The sequence below is a fragment of the Pristiophorus japonicus genome, chromosome 12 (assembly GCF_044704955.1).
Source record: "Pristiophorus japonicus isolate sPriJap1 chromosome 12, sPriJap1.hap1, whole genome shotgun sequence".
In the NCBI taxonomy this organism is placed as follows: domain Eukaryota; kingdom Metazoa; phylum Chordata; class Chondrichthyes; family Pristiophoridae; genus Pristiophorus; species Pristiophorus japonicus.
Genome location: NC_091988.1, coordinates 75,869,563 through 75,896,399, shown reverse-complemented (window position 1 = coordinate 75,896,399; position 26,837 = coordinate 75,869,563). Strand labels below are relative to the sequence as shown.

The 26,837-nt window shown below is 46.5% G+C and overlaps 1 protein-coding gene across 1 annotated transcript in view; it reads right to left on the bottom strand.

The window, feature by feature from the left end:
• Window positions 1-26,837, bottom strand: part of LOC139276944 (monoglyceride lipase-like) — a 127,804-nt gene that overhangs the window by 50,953 nt on the left and 50,014 nt on the right. Inside the window, exons 2-3 of the mRNA XM_070894942.1 lie at window positions 15,996-16,102; window positions 10,710-10,846 (exon numbers count right to left, since the gene is read on the bottom strand). Of these exons, the coding sequence (XP_070751043.1) occupies window positions 10,710-10,846; window positions 15,996-16,102 (244 nt within the window). The remainder of the gene's footprint in view (window positions 1-10,709; window positions 10,847-15,995; window positions 16,103-26,837) is intronic.

The window sequence follows — 26,837 nt, the reverse complement described above, 5'->3', positions numbered from 1 at the left end:
GAGGGTGCAGAAAAGATTTACAAGAATGATTCCAGGGATGAGGGACTTCAGTTACGTGGATAGACTGCAGAAACTGGGGTTGTTCTCCTTAGAGCAGAGAAGATTGAGAGGAGATTTGATAGACGTGTTAAAAATCATGAGGGGTCCAGACATGGTAGATAGAGAGAAACTGTTCCCATCAGCGGAAGAGTCAAGAACCAGAGGATACAGATAAGGGGCTGAAATTGCCCCCATCTATAAGCTCCATTACCGCCTCTCAGAGGGGGTAATGGAGTGGATAGGTCTTACCGACCGGGGGCAGACAGATGGGCCGACCCGTACTAAATTACCACTGGGCTGGGAGCGGCTGGAATGGGTATCCGCACCGCCTGTATTCCCGCCCTGTTGGGCACGCGGTGACCCCACACCAACTGGCACAAATTGTCCTGCGGGAGCGGCGCCACATCGGTCTGTGCCACTGACAGCTTTCCCCTGCTTGAAGCTACCTGTGACTGGGTGGCGCATCCACCCTTAAAGGGGAGGGCGCGCTGCCGTGGCCGCCATTTTATTTTAATGCTGTCCGACTCTGAGGTCGGTCCGATAATGGCGGCCATGGGTTTGGCCAGGCCGCCAACAGGCAGCCCGACACCCCCTCTTGGGTTGCAGGCTGCTGGCCCGGCTGCAATCCTCCCTGGTGGTCCAGTGAACCTAACTAAAATATATGCAGAGTTCGCAGCGGCCCTCCCCTTTAACTGACGACCCTAGCTGATCACCTCCTCCTGAACAGAGGAGCATGTTCTGCCATTTAATGAGGTCATGGCTGATTTGCGATCTAACTTCATATACCCGCCTTTGGCCTTTATCCCTTAATGCCTTTGGTTAACAAAAAGCTATTAGTCTCAGATTTAAAATTAACATTGATCTAGCATCAATTGCCATTTGCGGAAGGGAGATCCAGACTTTTACCACCCTCTGTATGTAGAAGTGTTTCCTAACTTCACTCCCGAAAGATCTGGCTCTAATTTGTAGTCTGTGCCCCTTAATCCTAGACTCCCCAACCAGCGGAAATACTTTCTATCGACCCTATCTGTTCCCCTTAATATCCAGCAAACTTTGACCAGATCACCCCTTAACCGTTTAAATTCTAGGGAAGACAACTCTAGTTTGTGAAATCTCTCTTTGTAACTTAACCGCTGAAGTCCAACTTTCCTCTCCCAAGGAACCTCGCTGACTCTCCATCCCTCAGCTCTTACTGTTTCTATCGACTGTACCCCTTCAGTAATTGGGAACCCTGCTGTGTCGGCATTGTATCGTTCTACATTGATTTTTCTCTTTCGCCCCGGAGACTAAAGGTTGTTCTTCAACATGGACGAGCTGGGCATTTCAAACCGAACTCCAGTCTGAGCACAGCCACTTCAGTAGATTTTATATCGCCTGCATTCTGAAGCCTTTCTGTCTTGGGAAAATGATCTCCGTGCGACACTCTTTCCCACCCACCTACCCCCACCCTTTCTTTTAGAGTTAGGCACGAGTCCCGCTGGGCTCCACTTGCACTCCAGGTCATCACTTAAAGGGGAGTGTTATATATATTTAAATTTGTATTTACTCTGTACAACCACCAGAGGGCCCATCCCCTGGAGACCCAAGGGATCCTATAATTCCCTTGGGAGCACAGGTATTTAAGGAGGCTTCACAGGTTGGAGAGGCACTCTGGAGATCTGCAATAAAAGACTAAGGTCACACTTTACTTTGAGCTCACAGTGTTCAGTCTGACTCTTTCTCCATACACTACAACTGGCGATGAGATACAGATAGCGAAAACAAAGATGCAGAGGGCATCCTGGAGAAATTCTCGGAGCGAGATGATTGGGAAACTTTAGTGGAGCAACTCGATCAATATTTCGTGGCCAATGAGCTAGACGGGGAAGAGAGCGCTGCCAAATGAAGGGCGATCCTCCTCACCGTCTGTGAGGCACCAATATATGGCCTCATGAAGAATCTGCTCACTCCAGCAAAACCCACGGAGAAATCGTATGACGATTTGTGCACACTGGTCCGAGAGCATTTGAACCCGAAGGAAAGCGTTTTGATGGCGAGGTACCGGTTCTACACCTACAAAAGGTCTGAAGGCCAGGAAGTGGCGAGTTATGTCACCAACTTAGACGCCTTGCAGGATATTGCGAATTTGAAGGACATTTGGAGCACATGCTCAGAGACTTTTTCGTACTTGGCATTGACCACAAAACCATACTTCGCAAACTATTGACTGCAGAGACCCCAAACTTGAATAAGGCCAGATAGCACAGGTGTTCATTGCTACAGTGACAATACGAAGCTAATCTCTCAGCACACAAGTGCTGCTACAAGTACTGTGAACAAAGTAATGTTGTTTTCGAATTGTAACGTACAAGGCAGGTCACACATACCTGCAGCTACACGTTCGCAGATGTCTCAGAGTCCACCATTAAGGGTGATGAATGCAAGGCCATTAACACCTTGTTGGCGCTGCGGGGGCGATCATCGTTTCCATTCTTGCCGATTCAAAGAGTATGTTTGCAAGGGCTGTGGAACAATGGGACACCTCCAACGAGTATGCAGACGAGCTGCAAAACCTGTAAAACCTGCAAACCACCCTGTTGCAGAGGAGGACAGATCCACGGAGGATCACGACGAACCAGAGCCTCAGATCGAGGAGGCAGAGGTACATGGGGTGCACACATTCACCACGAATTGTCCCCCGATAATGCTGAATGTTGAACTAAATGGACTCCCGCTGTCAATGGAGTGGACATGGGCATGAGTCAGTCCATCATGGGCAAAAAGACTTTCGAAAGATTGTGGTGCAACAAGGCCTCAAGGCCAGTCTTAACTCCAGTTTGCACGAAACTAAGAACTTACACGAAAGAACTGATTCCTGTAATCGGCAGTGCTACCGTAAGGTCTCCTAGGATGGATCGGTGCACAAGCTACCACGCTGGGTGGTACCGGGTGATAATCCCATGCTGCTCGGTGGGAGCTGGCTGGGAAAGATATTCTGGAACGGGGACAACGTCCGAGCGCTATCGCCTGCTGACGACACTTCGTGTGCCCAGGTCTTAAACAAATTTCTTCGTTGTTCGAACCAGGCAATGGGAAATTCCAAGGAGCAAAAGTGCAAATCCACCTAATTCTAGGGGCGCAACCCATCTATCACAAGGCGAGAGCAGTACCGGACATGATGAGAGAAAGGGTAGAGATCGAGCGAGACCGGCTGCAAAGAGAGGGCATCATTTCACCGATCGAGTTCACCAAGTGGACCAGTCCTATTGTCCCAGTCCTCAAGGGAGACGGCACCATCAGAATCTGTGGCGATTACAAATTAACTATTAATTGTTTCTCCCTGTAGGACCAATACCCACTATCAAAGGCCGACGACCTGTTTGCAAAGCTGGCGGGAGGAAAGACGTTCACAAAGCTGGATCCGACTTCAGCCTACATGACGCAGGAACTGGAGGAATCATTGAAGGCCCTCACCTGCATCAACACGCACAAAGGTCTTTTTGTTTATAACAGATGCCCATTTGGAATCTGATCGGCGGCAGCGATATTCCAGAGAAACATGGAAAGCTTACTGAAGTCGGTCCCGCACACCATGGTCTTTGAGGATAACATCTTGGTCACAGGTCAGAACACAGTCGAGCATCTGCAGAACCTGGAGGAGGTTCTTAGTCAACTCAACCTCGTGGGACTCAGGTTAAAATGCTCGAAGTGCGTTTTCCTGACACCTGAAGTGAAGTTCCTGGGAAGGAGGATTGCAGCGGACGGCATCAGGCCCACCAATATGAAGACGGAGGCAATCGAGGCCACAGAACGTGACGGAGCTGCGGTCATTTCTGGGAATCCTGAACTACTTTGGTAACTTCTTACCGGGTTTCAGCACACTGTTAGAACCACTGCATGTCTTACTATGAAAAGAGGACGAATGGGTTTGGGGCAAAAGCCAAGAAAATGCCTTTGTAAAAGCGAGAAAATTGTTATGCTCAAACAAATTGCTTGTGTTGTATGATCCATGTAACCGTTTGGTACTCGCATGTGATGCGTTGTCCTATGGCGTCGGGTATCTATTGCAACAAGCTAATGATTTCGGGAAACTGCAACTGGTTGCTTATGCATCTAGGAGTCTGCCTAAGGCTGTGAGAACCTGATTGAGAAAGAAGTGTTAGCGTGTGTCTATGGGGTAAAGAAAATGCATCAATACCTTTTGGCCAAAAATTCGAATTGGAAACTGACCATAAGCCACTTATATCCCTGTTCTACGAGAGTAAAGTGATAAATACCAAGGCATCGGCCCACATCCAGAGATGGGCGCTCACATTGTCCGCATAAAACTATGCCATCCGCCACAGGCCAGGCACAGAAAACTGCACCGATGCTCTCAGTAGGCTGCCATTGCCCACCATTGGAGTGGAAATGGCGCAGCCCGCAGATCTAGCCATGGTAATGGAAGCATTTGAGAGTGAGCGATCACCCGTCACTGCCCGGCAGATCAAAACCTGGACAAGCCAGGACCCCTTATTATCTCTAGTCAAAAGCTGTGCACTTCACGGGAGCTAGTCCAGTGTCCCAGTGGAATTGCAGGAAGAGATAAAGCCAGCGTTCCAGCAGCGCAAAGATGAAATATCTATACAGGCGGACTGAATTCTGTGGGACAATCGAGTAGTGGTCCCCAAGTAGGGTAGAGACACCTTCATCAATGACCACAGTACCCACCCAGGCATCGGAATGATGAAAGCAACAGCCAGGTCCCAGGTGTGGTGGCCCGGTATCGATGCAGACTTAGGATCCTGCGTTCTATTAAAAGAGATGGCGGAAGTTATAGCAGATGCATTCGTTATAATCTACCAAAATTCTCTGGACTCTGGGGAGGTACCATCGGATTAGAAAGCAGCTAATGTAACGCCTCTGTTTAAAAAAAGGGGCAGACAAAAGGCAGGTAACTATAGGCCGGTTAGTTTAACATCTGTCGTGGGGAAAATGCTTGAAGCTATCATTAAGGAAGAAATAACAGGACATCTAGGTAGGAATAGTGCAATCAAGCAGACGCAACATGGATTCATGAAGGGGAAATCATGTTTAACTAATTTACTGGAATTCTTTGAGGATATAACGAGCATGGCGGATAGAGGTGTAACGATGGATGTGGTGTATTTAGATTTCCAAAAGGCAATCGATAAGGTGCCACACAAAAGGTTACTGCAGAATATAAAGGTACGCAGAGTCAGAGGAAATGTATTAGCATGGATAGAGAATTGGCTGGCTAACAGAAAGCAGAGAGTCGGGATAAATGGGTCCTTTTCGGGTTGGAAATCGGTGGTTAGTGGTGTGCCACAGGGATCGATGCTGGGACCACAACTGTTTACAATATACATAGATGACCTGGAAGAGGGGACAGAGTGTAGTGTAACAAAATTTGCTGATGATACAAAGATTAGTGGGAAAGCGGGTTGTGTAGAGGACACAGAGAGGCTGCAAAGAGATTTAGATAGGTTAAGCAAATGGGCTAAGGTTTGGCAGATGGAATACAATGTCGGAAAATGTGAGGTCATTCACCTTGGAAAAACAAACAGTAAAAGGGAATATTATTTGAATGGGGAGAAATTACAACATGCTGCGATGCAGAGGGACCTGGGGGTCCTTGTGCATGAAACTCTTTTTGAGTCCTTGTGCATGAATCCCAAAAAGTTAGTTTGCAGGTGCAGCAGGTAATCAGGAAGGCGAATGGTATGTTGGCCTCTTGCGAGAGGGATGGAGTACAAAAACAGGGAGGTCCTGCTGCAACTGTACAGGGTATTGGTTAGGCCGCACCGGGAGTACTGCGTGCAGTTTTGGTCACCTTACTTAAGGAAGGATATACTAGCTATGGAGGGGGTACAGAGATGATTCACTAGGCTGATTCCGGAGATGAGGGGGTTACCTTATGATGATAGATTGAGTAGACTGGGTCTTTACTCGTTGGCGTTCAGAAGGATGAGGGGTGATCTTATAGAAACATTTAAAATAATGAAAGGGATAGACAGGATAGAGGTTGTTTCCACTGGTCGCGGAGACTAGAACTAGGGGGCACAGCCTCAAAATACGGGGAGCCAATTTAAAACTGAGTTGAGAAGGAATTTCTTCTCCCAGAGGGTTGTGAATCTGTGGAATTCTCTGCCCAAGGAAGCAGTTGAGGCTAGCTCATTGAATGTATTCAAATCACAGATGGATAGATTTTTTAACCAATAAGGGAATTAAGGGTTATGGGGAGCGGGCGGGTAAGTGGAGCTGAGTCCACGGCCAGATCAGCCATGATCTTGTTGAATGGTGGAGCAGGCTCGAGGGGCTAGATGGCCTACTCCTGTTCCTAATTCTTATGTTCTTATGTTCACAGATGTAATACATGCTCGCAGTTAAGCAATGCACCCACGGAGGCGTTGCTAAGTTTATGGTCTTGGCCCTCCAAACCGTGGTCTAGGGTACACGTCGTATATGCAGTCCCGTTCTTGGGTAAAATGTTCCTTGTGGTTATAGACGCGTACTCCAAGTGAATTGAATGTGAGATAATGTCGGCGAGCACGTCCGCTGCCATTACTGAAAGCCTGCGGGCCATGTTTGCCACACACGGCCTACCCGATGTCCTGGTGAGCGACAATATTTTACCAGTGCTGAGTTCAAAGAATTCAAGACCTGTAACGGGATCAAAGATGTCACATCTGCCCCGTTTAAACCAGCATCCAATGGTGAGGCAAAGAGAGCAGTGCAAACCATCAAGCAAGGCTTGAAGAGGGTAACTGAAGACTCACTGCAGAGTCGCCTATCCCGAGTCCTGCTTAGCCAGCGCACGAGACCCCACTCACTCATTCGGATCCCACCTGCTGAACGGCTCATGAAAAGAGCACTTAAGGCAAGGCTCTCGTTAGTTCAACCTGATCTACATGAACAGGTCGAGAGCAGGCGGCTTCAACAAAGTGCATACCATGATAGCGCAAATGTGTCACGCGAGATTGAAATCAATGATCCTGTATTTGTATTAAATTATGGACATGGTCCCAAGTGGCTTCCTGGCAGTCTCGTGGCCAAAGAGGGGAGCAGGGTGTTTTGGGTCAAACATTCAAATGGACTCATTTCACTGGAAACACTTGGACCAAATCAAACTCAGATTCACGGACTATCCTGAGCAACCCACCTTGGAACCTAACTTTTTTGATCCCCCCCCACATACACCAGTGGCAACCAGCACCACGGTTCACCACGAAGCAGAACCCATCATCCACAGCAGCCCAGCAGGGCCCAACACACCAGGCAGCTCAGCAAGGCAATCTGCACAGCAGCCCAGCGAGGGCCCAACAAATTATTCAACAACACCAGCTTTCACACCGAGACGATCACCCAGGGCAAGAAGGGCCCCAGATCGACTCACATTGTAAATAGTTACACTATTGACTTCGGCGGGGGAGTGTTGTTATATATGTAAACTTGTATTTAATCTGTACAACCACCAGAGGGCTCATCCACTGGAGTCCCAAGGGATCCCATAATCCCTTGGGAGCACAGGTATTTAAGGAGGCTTCACAGGTTGGAGAGACACTCTGGAGACCTGCAATAAAAGACTACGGTCACACTTTACTTTGAGCTCACGGTGTTCAGTCTGACTCTTTCTCCATACACAGCAGGGAGAGCCTCCACGATTTTAAGACTTCGCCCACTGGGCCATCAAGGAGGGTTTCGGCCGAGCCAGTGGTCAAACCCGGAGGCATAACTGTCAGGCCGACATGGTAGTCGGCTGACAAAAAGAACCATGGCGACAGCAGCAGTGCATCCTCCCCTTTAAGGGAAGCCCCACCGCCACTGCAGATGGCCACACCCTCACTGGACCACCGGGAAAAAACAGGTTTTGGCACCGCCGGGCAGGCTGAAGATTTTCAGAGGGGAATGTTGCTGTCGCAGGGTTAGATCGGCAGTACGCACGGTGATGATGCGCTTACCATGGATCGGCAGCAGCAGAGCGGGGTTTGGGGAGGGTGGCGGGGGAAGAGATCGGGACACTGCTGGTAAACCTCGGAACAGCAATTGGGCTATCAGCGGCTATTCCACAAAAGGTCGGTGGCCACTCCACTCTGCAGCATGGCTGCCGATTTGCGGTAGTAACAGGCCTTAAGGAGATGGGCAATTTTTTTTAGTACCCCTAGAGTCTACATCAGTGATTCTCGCTGTTTGTCCAAAGGTTCCACCATCCCAAAGCAGTATCTTGCTCCCGGGCCACTTCCAGTAATGATGCGCAGGTCTGTGTCTGCAACGCTCCCGCACAGTGAGCTCCTGATCTTAACCGTGTCCCAGTGAGTTAAAGAAAGACTTGCATTTATATAGTGCCCTTTGACAGCCTCTGGACATCCCAAATGAAATAGTTTTGAAGTGTAGTCACTGTTGTACCATGGGGGTAACGCGGCAGCCAATTTCCACACAGCAAGCTCTCACCAACAGCAATGTGATAATGACCAGATAATCGTTGTTTTAGTAATGTTGATTGAGGTATGAATGTTGGCCAGGACAGTGAGGAAAACCCCCCTGCTCTTCTTCAAAATAGTGCTGTGGGATCCTCTATCCATCTAAGGGGGCAGACGAGGCCATTGCTGTTTCCTTGAGCTTACAACTCTTAACTACCCAATTGTCAAACTGGAATGCAACAACAGCAACATTTAGCCAGCACCTCTAACGTACAAAACATCGCCAGGCACTTCACAAAAGTGTAATCAAAAAATTGGCATCACTGATGCAATATTTGAATGAATTTATTTCTGCAAGCATTGTCCACCTTATTTACTTATCAGGAGAAGACCATAAAGATATGCACTTTTATACTGTTTTTCATAATGTATTTAATCCCTCAGAAAGCGAGGGATTGGTAACATTGAGTTTCCTTTCACTACCTGATGTGGTTTGGTATCATTCTCGTCCCTGGCTCAGAAGATTCTTGGCTCTTACACCAGATCTAAACTAACACTCTCGTTCAGTACTGAGGGAGTGCTGCAATGTTAGATTGTCAGAGGTGTTACCCTTTGAATGGTACACTAATCCGGGATGGATCCATGTTCACGTAGCTGTTAAAGATCTCAAGGTACCTTCCAAAGCAAAGCAGGGAGCTGGTTGTGAAAATGTGCAACTTACTATTCCAGAAAGCCACAGATTCAGAATCAATTGATACTTGCTTGGGAAGTTAGGGTATTAGGGGATGTGGAGAGAAGGCAGGAAATTGGGATTGCAAAGGTGAGGAGTTGCCACAGCCAACAAAATGGTGGCACAGGCTCGATGGGCCGAATGGCTGTTCCTATAATTGCTTTGGATGCAACTTGGGAAGTTTTATTACATTAAAGGCACTACGTAATGCATCATCATCATCATCATCGACAGTCCCTCGGAATCGACGATGACTTGCTTGCACTCTAAAAGTGAGTTCTTGGGTGACTGAACAATCCAATACAGGAATTACTGTCTCTGTCACAGGTGAGACAGACAGTCGTTGAAGGGAAGGGTGGGTGGGGAGTCTGGTTTGCCACACGCTCCTTCCGCTGCCTGCGCTTGATTTCTGCATGCTCTCGGCGACGACACTCGAAGTGCTCAGCGCCCTCCCGGATGCTCTTCCTCCACTTAGGGCGATCTTTGGCCAGGGACTCAAGGTAGTGTTGTTGAGAGAGGCAGGATCTTGCAGAGGCAGCGCTGGTGGTACTTCCACTGGGAGGATAGATGCACAGTCAGTGTTCTCGTTCAGGCCAACATCCACAGCATCAAAGCACTGACCACACTCGACCAGCTCCATTGGGCGGGCCACATTGCCCACATGCCCCAACACGAGACTCCCTAAGCAAGCGCTCTAATCGGAACTCCTACACGGCAAGTGAGCCACAGATGGGCAGAGGAAGCGTTTCAAAGCCTCCTTGATAAAGTGCAACATCCCCACCGGCACCTGGGAATCCCTGGCCCAAGACTGCCCAAAGTGGAGGAAGAGCATCCGGCAGGGCGTTGAGCACCTCAAGTCTCGTCGCCGAGAACATGCAGAAACAAAGCGCAGGCAGCGGGAGGAGCGTGAGCCAAACCAGACTCCCCACCCACCCTTCCCTTCAACCACTGTCTGCCCCACCTGTTAGAGACTGTAATTCCCGCATTGGACTGTTCAGTCATCTGAGATCTTACTTTCAGAGTGGAAGCAAGTCTTCTTCGATTTCAAGGGACTGCCTGGGATGATGATGTTGTTGAGAGAAAATGCCCCTCTGCTTAAAAGACTCAATGTAGTGAATTAAGTAAGGGAGGCTGTCAAAGTGCATGCTACAGGTTCATGATGTGTTGGTGAAGAGTTCATGAACTCAACAAAGTCTTCACACAGAATCCATTAAATTCTTTATTCAAATAGGAAAAGAAAAAAAATCACAGCAAACCCACCTGGTTTCCATCTCGATGTCAAACAGGAATCTATGTGGAGTTTGATGGTGGAGTGGAGGGAGATGGGGTGGGGGAGGAAATGAGCAGAGGGAATGAACTCCAAAAAAACATAGGTTATAGGGCATGTTGTAAATGAGCTGCTAATGGAGCACTGGAGACAAGCTACAAGCAGGTTATTTACCCGCCCTCTTGCTCATATATATATATTTATACACATAGAAAAGGTGATAAAATAGAATAACGTGCAAATTAATTCCATTTTTTACCAATGGATCACTTACCATGGACAGTGACAATAAGTAAAGCTTTAGCGTCGGGTACCTTCTCTTCAACATGTCAATGTGCTGCAGGCAGTCCCGGATATATATTCTAAAATCAGGCACCATCATGCGCGGGCCCTCACTCTGCCCATGGCCAACTGTGTAAGGAAGGAAAAAAAAGAAAGGCTTAGAGGCTTTAAACAACTGGGTGGAAAGATCCCTCAAAGGCTCGGTGAGGCAGACAGAACAGGACAGTGCTCAGGTCACTTGTCTCAGCTGGGTTAGTGTTGAGGAAGTCGCTGCTCCTGTGTTCAGGAGGAGATGATCAGCTAGGGTTGTCAGTTAAAGGGGAGGGCCACTGCGGACTCTGCATATATTTTAGTTAGGTCCACTGGGCCACCAGGGAGGATTGCGGCCGAGCCAGCAGCCTGGAACCCAAGAGCAGGTGCGGCCAAACCCGTGCCGCCATTGTAGGGCCGACCTAGGAGTCGGGCGGCAATTAAAATAAAATGCCGGCCACGGAAGTGCGCCCTCCCCTTTAAGGGCGGACCCGATGTCCAGTCACAGGTAGCTTCATGCCGGGGAAAGCTGTCAGTAGCACAGACCGATGTGGCGCCGCTCCCGCAGGACAATTTGTGTCAGTCGGTGTTGGGTCGGCACCGCCGCTCCCAGCCCAGTGGTAATTTAGGACGGGTCGGCCCATCCGTCTGCCCCCGGTCGGTAAGGCCTATCCACTCCATTACCCCCTCTTAGAGGTGGTAATGGAGCTTATAGATGGAGGCAATTTCGGCCCCTTATCTGTATCCTCTGGTTCTTGACCCTTCCGCCAACGGGAACAGTTTCTCTCTATCTATCATGTCTGGACCCCTCATGATTGTTAACACGTCTATCAAATCTCCTCTCAATCATCTCTGCTCTATGGAGAACAATCCCAGTTTCTGCAGTCTATTCACATAACTGAAGTCTCTCATCCCTGGAATCATTCTCGTAAATCTTTTTTGCACCCTCTCTAAGGCCTTCACATCCTTCCTAAAGTGCGGTGCCCAGAATTGGACACAATACTCCAGCTGGGACCGAACCAGTATTTTATACAGGTTCATCTTAATTTCCACGCTTTTATACTCTATACCTCTATTTATGAAGTCCAGGATCCCGTATGCTTTTTTAACTGCTTTCTCAACCTGCCCTGCCACCTTCATCAATTTGTGCACATATACCCCAAGGTGTCTCTGTTCATGCCATCCCTTTAGGATTGTATCCTTTAGTTTATATTGCCTCTCCTCGTTCTTCCTACCAAAATGTATCACTTCACACTTTTTAGTGTTAAATTTCATCTGCCACATGTCTGCCCATTTCACCAGCCTGTCTCTGTCGCCTTGAAGTCTATCACTATCCTCCTCACTCTTCACTATACTTCCAAGTTTTGTGTCATCTGCAAATGTTGAAATTGTGCTCTTATACCCAATCCAAGTCATTAATTTGTATCAAGAAAAGCAGTGGCCCTAGTACCATCTCCAGGGAATATCACTGTATACTTTCCTCCAGTCCAAAAAACAACAGTTCACCACTACTCTCTGTTTCCTGTCATTTAGCCAATTTTGTTTCCATGCTGCCACTGTCCCTTTATTCCATGGACGTCACCTTTGCTGGCAAGCCTATTATGTGGCACTTTATCAAACGCCTTTTGGAATTCCATGTACACCATAGCAACCGCATTGCCTTCATCAACCCTCTCTGTTACCTCATCAAAAAACTCAATCGAGTTAGTTAAACATGATTTGCCTTCAACAAATCCATGCTGGATAGTCCTTAATCAATCCACACTTGTCCAAGTGACTGTTAACTTTGTCCTGATTATAGTTTCTAAAAGCTTCCCCACTGCCAAGGTTAAACTGACTGGCCTGTAGTTGCTGGGTTTATCCTTACACCCTTTCTTGAACAATGGTTTAAATTTGCAATTTTCCAGTCCTCTGGCACCACCCCCGTATCTGAGGAGGATTGGAAGATTATGGCCCGTACCTCCGCAATTTGCTCCTTAACTGCCCTCAGCATCCGAGGATGCATCCCATCCTGGTCCTAGTGACTTATCAACTTTAAGTACAGACAGCCTTTCTAGTACCTCCTCTTTATCAATTTTTATCTCATCCACTATCTCCACTACCTCCTCTTTCACTATGACTTTGGCAGCATCTTCTTCCTTGGTAAAGACAAATGCAAAGTGCTCATTTAGTACCTCTGCCATCATGCGTATGTCTCCTTTTTGGTCCCTAATTGGCCCCACACCAACTCTTACGACCTATTTACTATTTATATGCCTAGAGAAGACTTTTGAATTCCCTTTTATGTTAGCTGCCATTCGATTCTCATTCTCTCTCTCGATGCCACTCTAATTTTCTTTTCCACTTCCCTTCTGAACTTTCTATATTCAGCCTGATTCTGACTTGTATTCTCAACTGGACATCCATTATACGCGCTCTTTTTTTGTTTGAGCTTACTCTCTATCTCTTTCATCATTCAGGGAGCTCTGGCTTTAGTTGTTCTACTTTTCACTCAGAGTTTTGTGAATCTTTGGAATTCTTGCCCCAGAGGGCTGTGGATACCGAGTCTGAATATATTGAAGGCTGAGATAGATAGATTTTTGGACTCTAGGGTAATCAAGGGATTTAGAGAGTGGGCGGGAAAGTGGAGTTCAAGTCGACAATCAGCCATATCTTATTGAATGGCTTGAGAGGTCGTATGGCCTACTCCTGTTCCTATTTTTTATGTTCTTTTGTTCCCCCTCGTGGGAATGTACCTCACCTGTACCTGAACCATCTCCTCTTTAAAGGCAGCCCATTGTTCGATTACAGTTTTGTAAGTCTGGCACCATTGTGCCGGTACCGGTAGTGTCCACCCCACCCCCCCGAGGCGAAAACTCATTTGTGCACCTTAGTGCCCCGCCTGGAGGCTCAAGCGGCAGGCACACAGGAGCCCAATTGCGTCCCCCTTGTATCCAGAAATATTTAAAACCCAATCCTGCCCTTTTTTGGGTCTCCGTTATCGCCACAACATCATATTCCCATGTGGCTATTTGCACCTGCAGCTCACCAACCTTATTTACCACGCTTCGTGCATTACACACGTGCGCTGTAAACCTATCTTAGACTTTCTTGTATTCTCTCTTAGTCTGACCCCACCTAATACCTTGTTATTTCTTACTCTAGTGCTATCTGGCTTTCCCAATCCTTTGCGCATTGTTTCTCCTTTCTATTGCTACATCCTGGTGCCCATCCCACTGCCAAATTAGTTTAAACTCTCCCAACAGCACTATCAACCAACACCCCGCCCACCCCATTCCCATCAGAATATTGGTTCCGGCACTGTTGAGGTGCAACCCGTCTGGCTGTACAGGTTCCCAACTCCCCCAGAACTGATCCCAATGTCCCAGGAATCTGAAGTCCTCCCTCCTGCAGTATCTCTCCAGCCACACATTCATCTGTTCTATCCTTTTATTTCTATACTCACTAGCTCATGCCACCAGGAGCAATCCAGAGAATACTACCCAAGAGGATTTATTCCTTGTTGGAATTACATTTACTGCCTTCTGCTAGGTCCAGGAAAGACAGAAAGAATTGTTACGTCCACCTGAAAGGGGAGTCCCACTCCAGCAACTTGAGCACAAAAATCTGGGCTAACAGTGCAGTGCTGAGGGAGTGCTGCACTGTTGGAGGTGCCGTCTTTTGGATGAGTTGTTAAACCGAGGCCCCGTCTGCATTCTCAGGCGGATGTAAAAGATCTCATGGCACTTTTCTAAGAAGAGCAGGGAAGTCCTGGACAATATTTCTCCCTCAATCAACGCAACAAAAACAGATTATCTGGTCATTATCACATTGCTGTTTGCAGGAGTTTGCTTTGCGCAAATTGGCTGCAGTGTTTCCTCCATTTCAATAGCGACTGCACTCCAAAAGTACTTTGCAAAAGCAAAACCCTGCGGGTGCTGGAAATCTGAAATAAGAACACAAAATACTGGAAATACTCAGCGGGTCAGGCAGCGCCTGTGGAGAGAGTAAAACAGATGTTGATAACCTGACGCAAGTTTATCCATTTGAAATGTTATCTCTGTTTGTCTCTCCACAGATGCTGAGTGACCTGCTGAGTATTTCCAGTATTTTCTGTTTTTATTCCCAAAGCACTTTGTTAGTTGTAAAGCGCTTCGGGATGTCCTAATGGCATGGCAGGCGCTATAGAAATGCAAGTCTTTCTTTTCCCCATCATCATACCGAGCATCATCTTGCATTTACGTTAGGGTGACCATATGTCCACGCTGTTCGGGGACAGTCCCCAGTTCACAAAAACCGTAGCCGACTAGCCTAGCTTTTAATTTCTCGTGTTGGGACACGATGTACAACACACATGCACTGTGCCGTTCACCCTAACTTGATTACACGTTTCCTCCCCAGGCGCACCCCCCACCGTCAATCACGCCTACAGTGAGCGCCGACTGGTCGGGATGCCAGCCCCGATGCGGCCTTGGCGGTGTAAGGGGCTGGTGTACTGGTTAGTGTCCATGTCAATTGAGCACCGACTGAGGGGTGGACACCGCCACCAGTGAGTTCGGCTGTGCTCCCGGCCCACCCCCTCTCGAGAACCAAGGCCCTACTTTTCTTCCCTGTCCCGCTTTGTTCGCTGCAGGATGGACCAGTTTGAATCGCAGGTGGTCGCGAGCTGATTGGTTGGCGGGATTCTGATTTCATCATCTCCATCCCCACAATTCGAAATGGTCGCAATTCCAAAGCCAATTGGTCGGTCGGTGACGGTTACGGCCAACAATTCCGTTAATATATGGCGTGTTTGTTTTTGAAAAACGCGGCCGGCGACACACGCGCACAACAGAGACAAAAGGTCAGGTGTCAGCAACTGCCTGCAGCAGTGTAGACAGTGGACATGAAAAACTAAGTGTTATTCTATTTATAAACGGTGTCTGAATGCGCTTCATTAGCATGACGTTACATCCGCAGTAATTACATGCATTTTGCATTTGTAGTGATTATGTGCAACAGTTAAAATATAGGCTGCTAAAAAAAATTTGCTACATTTTCTGTTCTGGCTCTTTTGCTACGTTCCTGCCCTGTGTGTCCCCAGATTCAGTTAGACAATATGGTCACCCTAATTCATGAGGAGGAAGGTGAAATCGATAGTAAAGAACAACAAATTAGAGCGATAATCTTGTGTGTACAGCAGTCACTAGCCACCAGAAGATGGTGCGGCAAATAAACACTTTCATGAAGGACTGTTGTGCTGGAGTTAAGAGCTGCAGACGGTACTTACTGTGATCATGTGCAAATACGAACAGGGATTGGTTCAAGAGCATCGCAATAATTCTCTGGTAGCGCCCGCAGTGCTCTGCTGCGCCATGTATCAACATCACTAGAGCCCTGGAATAATTTGGTGAAAGAAGAATTGAGCAGCAGAACACCTTCAACATAAAATGAGTCACGCTAAGATCCTGTAATTCAACGCTGATTCTACCTCCGTAACATCACCAGTCTGCGTCCCTGCCTCAGCCCATCTGCTGCTGAAGCTTATTTTACCTTCCGACGCAACATTTCACATGCTTTCCTGGCCGAGCTCCTAAACTTCCATCCTTCGTAAACTTAAGTGATTATGAGGGGGCTTGACAAAGTGGATGCAGAGAGGATGTTTCCACTAATGGGGGAGACTAGAACTAGAGGGCATGATCTTAGATTCAGGGGCCGCCCATTTTAAACAGAGATGAGGAGGAATTTCTTCTCTCAGAGGGTTGTAAATCTGTGGAATTCGCTGCCTCAGAGAGCTGTGGATGCTGGGACATTGAATACATTTAAGACAGAGATATAAAGTTTCTTAAACGATAAGGGGATAAGGGGTTATGGCGAGCTTGCGGGGAAGTGGAGCTGAATCCATGATCACATCATCTATGATCTTATTGAATGGCGGAGCAGGCCCGAGGGGCCGTATGGCCTGCTCCTGTTCCTATTTCTTATGTTCTTATGTAAAATCTCTGATGCCCGTATCTTAACTTGCACCAAGTCCAGTTCACCCATCACTCCACCATGTGCTTGTTGGCCTACTCGGTCCCCACCATGAACTCAATTGCCAAGCCACCTGCTCCATTTTCTCTCCCTCGTCACAATCTGAGGTTGAACCAGACCATCCAAAACCCTGGCGTGCTATTTGACCATGAGATGCGCTTCCAACCACATATCCGCTCCACTGTACGACCAACACAAAAGTAAAATACTGCGGATGCTGGAATCTGGAATAAAAACAAAAAATGCTGGAAATGTCAGAAGGTCAGGCAGCATCTGTGGAGAGGAAGCAGAGTTAACATTTCAGGTCGATGACATTTCGTCAGAACTGGAGAATATTTGGAAAGAACAGATGCTTAACAAGCACTGATAGGGGGTGGGGGGCGGGGAAGAAAGAACAAGGTCTGTGATAGGTTGGAAGACAAGAGAGATTACAGAGACAAAAGGGATAATGGCACAAATTCAAATGGTAATGCCAGGAATTAGAAAAACATGAGTCAAGATAGGGTGTGAATGATGGGATAATGGCCAACTGCCATTAGAAACAAGGAGAAAAATAGAAAGAAAGAAACAGGCTCTGAAGAGGGGGCGGGGGGGGGGGGGGAAAGGAGCCAAAGATTGGCAGCGGTTACGCTCTGAAATTTTTGAACTTGATGTTGAGTCCAGAAGGCTGTAAAGTGCCTAAACGAAAGATGAGGAGCTGTTCCTTGAGCTTCATACTTCCACCTCTGTAACATCGCCTGTCCCCGCTCCTGCTGTCTCTCATAAGAACATAAGAAATAGGAGCAGGAGTAGTTTAATATGGCCCTTCGAGCCTGCTCCGCCCTTTAATATGATCATGGCTGATCTGATCATAGACTCAGCTCCACTTCCCTGCCCTCTCCCCATAACCCATTATTCCCTTATCAGTTAAGAAATTGTCTATCTCTGTCTTAAATCCATTCAATATCCCAGCTTCCACAGCACTCTGAAGCAGCGAATTCCACAGATTTACAACCCCCTGAGAGAGGAAATTCCTCCTCATCTCAGTTTTAAATGAGCGGCCCCTTATTCTAAGATTATGTCCACTAGTTCTAGTCTCCCCTATCAGTGGAAACATCCTCTCTGCATCCACCTTGTCAAGCCTCCTCATAATCTTACACATTTCGGTGAGATCAACTCTCATTCTTCTGAATTCCAATAAGTAGAGGCCCAACCTACTCAACCTTTCCTCATAAGTCAACCTCCTCATCTCCGGACTCAATCTAGTGAACCTTCTCGGAACTGCCTCCAAAGCAAGTATATCTTATCTTAAATATGGAAACCAAATCTGTACGCAGTATTCCAGGTGTGACCTCACCAAAACCCTGTTTAACTGTAGCAAGACTTCCCTGCTTTTATACTCCATTCCCTTTGCAGTAAAGGCCAAGAATCCATTGGCCTTCTGATCACTTGCTGTACCTGCATACTAACCTTTTGTGTTTCATGCACAAGTACCCACAGGTCCCGCTGTACTGCAGCATTTTACAATTTTTCTCCATTTAAATAATAACTTGCACCTTGATTTTTTTCTGCCATACACCTTACACTTTCCAACATTATACTCCATCTGCTAAACTTTTGCCCATTCACTTAGCCTGTCTATGTCTTTTGAAAATTTTGTGTGTCCTCCTCACACATTGCTTTTCCTCCCATCTTTGTATCGTCAGCAAACTTGGCTACATTACACTTGTCCCTTTGTTCAAGTCATTAATAATAGATTGTAAATAGTTGGGGTCCCAACACTGATGCCTGTGGCACCCCACTGGTTACTGATTGCCAACTCGAGAATGAACCATTTATCCCGACTCCCTGCTTTCTGTTAGTTAGCCAATCCTCTTATCCATGCTAATATATTACCCCCAACTTCGTGAACTTTTATCTTGTGCAGTAACCTTTTTGGTGGCATCTTGTCAAATGCTTTCTGGAAGTCCAAATACACCACATCCACTGGTTCCCCTTTATCCACCCTATTCGTTACATCCTCAAAGAATTCCAGCAAATTTGTTAAATAGACTTCCCTTTCATAAATCCATGCTGATTCTGCCTGACTCAATTATGTTTTTCCAAATGTCCTGCTATTGCTTCTTTAATAATGGACTCCAACATTTTTCCAACCACAGATGTTAGGCTAACTGGTCTATAGTTTCCTGCTTTTTGACTGCTTCCTTTTTTAAATAGGTGCGTTACATTTGCAGTTTTCCAATCTGCTGGGACCTCCCCAGAATCCAGGGAATTTTGGTAAATTACAACCAATGCATCCACTATTCCTACTTCTCTTAAGACCCTAGGATGCAAGCCATCAGGTCCAGGGGAATTATCCACCTTTAGTTCCACCTCCTTAGTGATTGTGATTGTGTTAAGTTCCTCCCCCCTATAGCCCCTTGACTATCCACTGTTGGGATATTGTTCATGTCCTCTACCATATAGACTGATACAAAATATTTGTTCAGAGTTTCTGCCATCTCCATGTTCCCCATTACTAATTCCCCGGTTTCGTCGCCTAGGGGGCCAACATTTACTTTATCCACTCTTTTCCTTTTTATATACCTACAGAAACTCTTGCTGTCTGTTTTTATATTTTGTGCTTATTTACTTTCATAGTCTATCTTCCCTTTCGTAATCATTTTTTTAGTCATCCTTTTACTGGCTTTTAAAAGCTTCCCAATCTTCTGTCCTCCCACTAGTTTTGGCCACTTTGTATGCCCTTGTTTTTAATTGGATAGCGTCCTTTATTTCTTTAGTTAGCCATGGATGGCTATCTTTTCTTTTACACCCTTTCCTCTCACTGGAATATATTTTTCTTGAAATATCTCCTTAAATGTACGCCACTGTTCATCAACCGTCTTTCACTTTAATCTATTTTCCCAGTTCACTTTAGCCAACTCTGCACTCATACAATTTAAGTCTCCTTTCTTTAAGGTTAGTAAGCTGGTTCGAGATCCAACTTTCTCATCTGAATTTGAAATTCAACCATGCTATGATCACTCAATCCAAGGGGATCCTTGACTAGGAGATTGTTTATTAATCCTGTCTCATTACACAGGACCAGATCTAAGATAGCCTGCCCCCTGATTGATTCCGTTACATACTGCCCAAGAAACCCGTCCCTTGTGCAATCTATGAACTCTTCCTCAAGGCTACGCAGACCAATTTGATTTGTCCAATCAATATGGAGGTTAAAATCACCCATGAATATTGCTGTTCCCTTTTTACAAGCCCCTCTATTTCTTGGTTTATTCTCCGACCAACAGAGTTGCTACTGTTAGGGGGCCGAAAGACTATGCCCACCAGTGACTTTTCCTCTTATTGTTCCTTATCTCCACCCAAATTGTTTCAACATCCTGATCATTTGAGCCAATATCATTTCTCACTTTTACAGTGATTCCATCCTTTAACAACAGAGCTACCCCACCTCCTTTTCATGTCTGTCTGTCCTTCCAGATTGCCAAGTATCTCTGAATATTTAGTTTCCAGACCTGGTCACCTTGCAACCATGTCTCTGTAATGACTATCAAATTATACTGATTTGTATCTATTTGTGCCGTCAACTCATCTATTTTGTTACGAATGCGATGTGCATCTTCTGCTGAAATCCTCATCTGTGCCTTTGTTACCTCGACACTCGACTATTCAATGTTCTCTTGGCCAATCTCCTAGCTTTCACCCTCAATAAACTTGAGCTCATGCAAAACTCTACTGCTTGTATCCTAAGATAGACAAGAAGGGAAAGGAGGTGGGGTAGCTCTGTTAATAAAGGATGATATCAGGGCAGCTGTGAGAGACGATATTGGCTCTAATGAACAATATGTTGAATCAGTGTGGGTGGAGATTAGAGATAGTAAGGGGAAAAAGTCACTGGTGGGCGTAGTTTATAGGCCCCCAAATAATAACTTCACGGTGGGGCGGGCAATAATCAAGGGAATAATGGAGGCATGTGAAAAAGGAACGGCAGTAATCATGGGGGATTTTAACCTACATATCGATTGGTCAAATCAAATCGCACAGGGTAGCCTGGAGAAGGAATTCATAGAATGCAGACGGGATTGTTTCTTAGAACAGTATGTTACAGAACCTACAAGGGAGCAAGCTATCTTAGATCTGGTCCTGTGTAATGAGACAGGAATAACAAACGATCTCCTAGTAAAAAATCCTCTCGGAATGAGTGATCACAGTATGGTTGAATTTGTAATACAGATTGAGGGTGAGGAAGTAGTGTCTCAAACGAGCGTACTATGCTTAAACAAAGGGGACTACAGTGGGATGAGGGCAGAGTTGGCTAAAGTAGACTGGAAACACAGATTAAACGGTGGCACAATTGAAGAACAGTGGAGGACTTTTAAGGAGCTCTTTCATAGTGCTCAACAAAAATATATTCCAGTGAAAAAGAAGGGCGGTAAGAGAAGGGATAACCAGCCGTGGATAACCAAGGAAATAAAGGAGAGTATCAAATTAAAAACCAATGCGTATAAGGTGGCCAAGGTTAGTGGGAAAATAGAAGATTGGGAACATTTTAAACGACAGCAAAGAATGACTAAGAAAGCAATAAAGAAAGGAAAGATAGATTACGAAGGTAAACTTGCGCAAAACATAAAAACGGATAGTAAAAGCTTTTACAGATATATAAAACGGAAAAGAGTGACTAAAGTAAATGTTGGTCCATTAGAAGATGAGAAGGGGGATTTAATAATGCGAAATGTGGAAATGGCTGAGACCTTAAACAATTATTTTGCTTCGGTCTTCACAGTGGAAGACACAAAAACCATGCCACAAATTGCTGGTCACAGGAATGTGGGAAGGGAGGACCTTGAGACAATCACTATCACTAGTGGGGTAGTGCTGGACAGGCTAAATGGGACTCAAGGTTGACAAGTCCCCTGGTCCTGATGAAATGCATCCCAGGGTATTAAAAGAGATGGCGGAAGTTATAGCAGATGCATTCGTTATAATCTACCAAAATTCTCTGGACTCTGGGGAGGTACCAGCGGATTGGAAAGCAGCTAATGTAACGCCTCTGTTTAAAAAAGGGGGCAGACAAAAGGCAGGTAACTATAGGCCGGTTAGTTTAACATCTGTAGTGGGGAAAATGCTTGAAACTATCATTAAGGAAGAAATAGCGGGACATCTCGATAGGAATAGTGCAATCAAGCAGACGCAGCATGGATTCATGAAGGGGAAATCATGTTTAACTAATTTACTGGAATTCTTTGAGGATATAACGAGCATGGTGGATAGAGGTGTACCAATGGATGTGGTGTATTTAGATTTCAAAAAGGCATTCGATAAGGTGCCACACAAAAGGTTACTGCAGAAGATAAAGGTACGCGGAGTTAGAGGAAATGTATTAGCATGGATAGAGAATTGGCTGGCTAACAGAAAGCAGAGAGTCGGGATAAATGGGTCCTTTTCGGGTTGGAAATCGGTGGTTAGTGGTGTGCCACAGGGATCGGTGCTGGGACCACAACTGTTTACAATATACATAGATGACCTGGAAGAGGGGACAGAGTGTTGTGTAACAAAATTTGCAGATGACACAAAGATTAGTGGGAAAGCGGGTTGTGTAGAGGACACAGAGAGGCTTCAAAAAGATTTGGATAGGTTAAGCGAATGGGCTAAGGTTTGGCAGATGAAATACAATGTCGGAAAGTGTGAGGTCATCCACCTTGGGAAAAAAAACAGTAAAAGGGAATATTATTTGAATGGGGAGAAATTACAACATGCTGCGGTGCAGAGGGACCTGGGGGTCCTTGTGCATGAATCCCAAAAAGTTAGTTTGCAGGTGCAGCAGGTAATCAGGAAGGCGAATGGAATGTTGGCCTTCATTGCGAGAGGGATGGAGTACAAAAGCAGGGAGGTCCTTCTGCAACTGTATAGGGTATTGGTGAGGCCGCACCTGGAGTATTGCGTGCAGTTTTGGTCACCTTACTTAAGGAAGGACATACTGACTTTGGAGGGGGTACAGAGACGATTCACTAGGCTGATTCCGGAGATGAGGGGGTTACCTTATGATGATAGATTAAGTAGACTGCCACTTTACTCGTTGGAGTTCAGAAGGATGAGGGGTGATCTTATAGAAACATTTAAAATAATGAAAGGGATAGACAAGATAGAGGCAGAGAGGTTGTTTCCACTGGTCGGGGAGACGAGAACTAGGGGGCACAGCCTCAAAATAGGGGGGGAGCCAATTTAAAACCGAGTTGAGAAGGAATTTCTTCTCCCAGAGGGTTGTGAATCTGTGGAATTTTCTGCCCAAGGAAGCAGCTGAGGCTAGCTCATTGAATGTATTCAAGTCACAGATAGATAGATTTTTAACCAATAAGGGAATTAAGGGTTATGGGAAGCGGGCGGGTAAGTGGAGCTGAGTCCACGGCCAGATCAGCCATGATCTTGTTGAATGGCGGAGCAGGCCCGAGGGGCTAGATGGCCTACTCCTGTTCCTAATTCTTATGTTCTTCTGTTAACACACACCAAGTCCCGTTCACCCATCACTCTGGTGCTTGTTGACCTACATTGGCACCCGGGCCGGCAACACCACAATTTAAAAATTCTCTACCTTATTTTCAAATTGTCCCTCCCTATCTCTGTATCCTCCTCCAACCCCACAACCCTCCAAGATCACTGCCCCTTGCGCATCCCCGATTTTAATCACTCCACCATTGGTGGCCGCACCTAAGGCCCCAATTCCCTCACTAAACCTCAGCCTCTCTCGCTCTCTTTCTTCTTTTAAGACACTCCTTCATACCTACCTCTTTGAACAAATTTATTGACCACTTGTCCAAATGTTTTCTTATGTGGCTCGGTGTCAAATTTTGTTTGATAAATGCTCCTGTGAAGCAACTTGGGATGCTTTACTATGCTAAAGGCACTCTATAAATGTAAGTTGTTCTTGTTGTGTGATTGAAAGAGGGCGGACTTTGCTTCTGGTCAATCACCTTGCCAGTCATGAGGATGCAAACTCTAACTGTATTGGCGGGACTCAGTTGGAAGTGAGCCACTCTCCAGATTTTGAGCACATAACCTGGATTGACACTCCAGCGTAGTACTGAGTGGGACCGGGTGGGGGGCAGTGGGAGGAGCGGGGCATGGTTCCGCGTTTTTAGAAGCAATGACCTTCGGATGAGACAGTTAACTGAAGTCTGCCTGTTCAGATGGATTTTCTGTGTGACAACAGCCCCGCAAAGAACAATCAACATGACTTCAAACAGGAAAGATCCTACCTGACCCAATCTCCTTGATTTCTTTTTGGAAATGATAACACAAGTCCACTGTGCTAAGTCCAACGCCATGTGTACTCAGACAATCAAAAGGCATTTCATAAAGCACCACATGACGGTTACTAATTAAACTCAAAGCTGTCGGATTTCAGGGAAAAACTTAGTTATAGATAGGAACATAGAATTAGGAGCAGTAGTAGGCCATTCGGCCCCATCGAGCCTGCTCCACCTTTCAATAAGATCATGGCTGATCTTCCACCTCAACTCCACTTTCCTGCACTATCCCCATATCCCTTGATTCCCTTAATATTCAAAAAATCTAGCGATCTCTGTCCTGAATATACTCAACGACTGAACCTCCACAGTCCTCTGGGGTGGAGAATTCTAAAGATTCACCACCCTCTGAGTGAAGAAGTTTCTCCTCATCTCAATCCTAAGTGGCTGAGCCCTTATTGTGAGACTGCAACCCCTGGTTCTAGACTCCCCAGCCAGGGGAAACATTCTCCCTGCATCTACCCTGTCCAGCCCTGTAAGAATTTTGTATGTTTCAATGAAATCACCTCTCAATCTTCTAAACTCTAGAGAATATAGGTCTAATCTGCTCAATCTCTCCTCATAGGACAATCCCTCCATCCCAGGAATCAGTCTGGTTGCCATCCCTCTATGGTAAGTAAATCCTTCCTTAGGTAAGGAGACCAAAACTGTACACAATACTCCAGGTGCGGTCTTACCAGGGCCCAATATAATTGCAATAAGATGTATTTACTCTTATACTTAAGATTATTTCTTATAACAACAACGATGACTTACAGAGCTAGGGAAGGATGAGGTCATGGAGGGATTTGAACACCGGATGAGATTTTTTTAAATGTTGGTGGGCAGGGATCGCTAGCCAATGTAGGTCAGTGAGCACATGAGGTGAACAGGGGTTGGCGTGAGTTAGGATCGGGGCAGGAGAGTGCTGGATGCGCTTGAAAGGTGGAAGTTAGGCTGCTGGCCACTCGAGCATTGGAATAGTCGAGTCCGGAGGTAACAGAGACATAGACAAGGCTTTCAGCAGCAGATGGGCAGAGGCAGAAGCCCTCGTGTATGCATCAAGCCTCTCTGTAAATGCATCAATGCTCTCTGGTTCAGCATCTCCATGTGGCAGTGAGTTTCACATTCTCACTACTTTTCACCCTCACTGAACCCGGACTCATCCTGAAATAAAAACAGAAAATGCGGGAAATACTCAGCAAGTCAGGCAGCATCTGTGGAGAAACAGAATTAAGGTTTCAGGTCGATGAACCTTCATCAGAACTGGAAAAAGTTTACAATGTAACAAGTTTTTAAAAAACGCAGTGGCAGGGAGAGGGGACAAAATGGAAGGCCAGTGATAGAGTAGAAGTCAGAAGAGGTTAAATGACAAAAGGGATTGTAATGTATGCACCTGTGAGTAGGCTCACAGATTTGTAGAGCTGTTGAAAAAAAAACCCCCAAAAAAACAAAAAAAAAAGGGCTTTGGAAATGTTTGGAGTGTCCTCCAGATCGGGGGGCATGTGATTTAATGTTTATGTTTGCCCCAAAAAGAGTTGTAGAGCTGTTGAGAGGAGGCAGGGGTCCCCGATGGAGTGTACTCTACGCGGGAGTCCTCCCACTATTTATCGGGGACTTGGCCTGGAGGGTGGTGCACGGAGCAGTCCCGTGCAATAAATTTTTAAGTCGGTTCACGGACTCCCAGGCCGCCTGCAATTTCTGCGGTCTGGAAGAGTCCGTGTTCCATGTTTTTATGGAGTGTGCGAGGTTGCAGCCCCTGTTCCATTATTTAAAGGGGCTGCTCCTCAATTTCTGGTTGCACTTCAGTCCCACACTCCTGATCTTTGGGCATCTTGTGCGGAGGGGAGCGGGTAGGTCCGAGGGCCTCCTCGTAGGACTGCTCCTGGGCATGGCCAAGGGTGCCATCAGCCGGACCAGGCAGCGGGCGGTCGAGGGGGTCATTCAGCCTGACTGCCTGCCTCTCTTCCACGCCTACATCCGGGCCAGGGTGTCCTTAGAGATGGAGCACGCGGTGTCCACCGGTACGCTCGCGGCCTTCCGCGAGAGGTGGGCACTGGAGGGACTGGAGTGAATCATCACCCCCGGCAACCAAATTTTAATTTGATTTTATATGTTTTAAAGTTTAATTTGTTTTAATTGCCGGGTTTTTAGTGTCCCCCTCCCCTTTTATAGGGGGCACTTGTAAAAATTTATGATTTTATTGCCCAAAAAAAATCACAAAAAACCCCCCAAAAAGTAATTAAAAAAAACAAAAAAAAAAGGAAAAAAAGAGGGCAGTTAAAAGTGTCCGGAGTGTCCCCCAGATCGGGGGGCACTTGATTTAACGGTTTAATTTTGTTCTCCAATCAAAAGAGTTGTAGAGCTGTTGAAAAAAAACTCCCAAAAAAAACAAAAAAAAAGGGCTTTGGAAATGTTTGGAGTGTCCCCCAGATCGGGGGGCACGTGATTTAATGTTTATGTTTGCCCCAAAAAGAGTTGTAGAGCTGTTGAGAGGAGGCAGGGGTCCCCGATGGAGTGCACTCTACGCGGGAGTCCTCCCCCTATTTATTGGGGACTTGGCCTGGAGGGTGGTGCACGGAGTAGTCCCATGCAATAAATTTTTAAGTCGGTTCACGGGCTCCCAGGCCGCCTGCAATTTCTGCGGTCTAGAGGAGTCCGTGTTCCATGTATATGTTGAGTGTGCGAGGTTGCAGCCCCTCTTCCAATATTTGAAGGAGCTGTTCCTCAAATTCTGGTTGTACTTCAGTCCCACACTCCTGATCTTTGGGTACCCTGTGCGGAGGGGAGCCGGCATGTCGGAAGGCCTCCTCGTAGGACTGCACCTGGGCACGGCC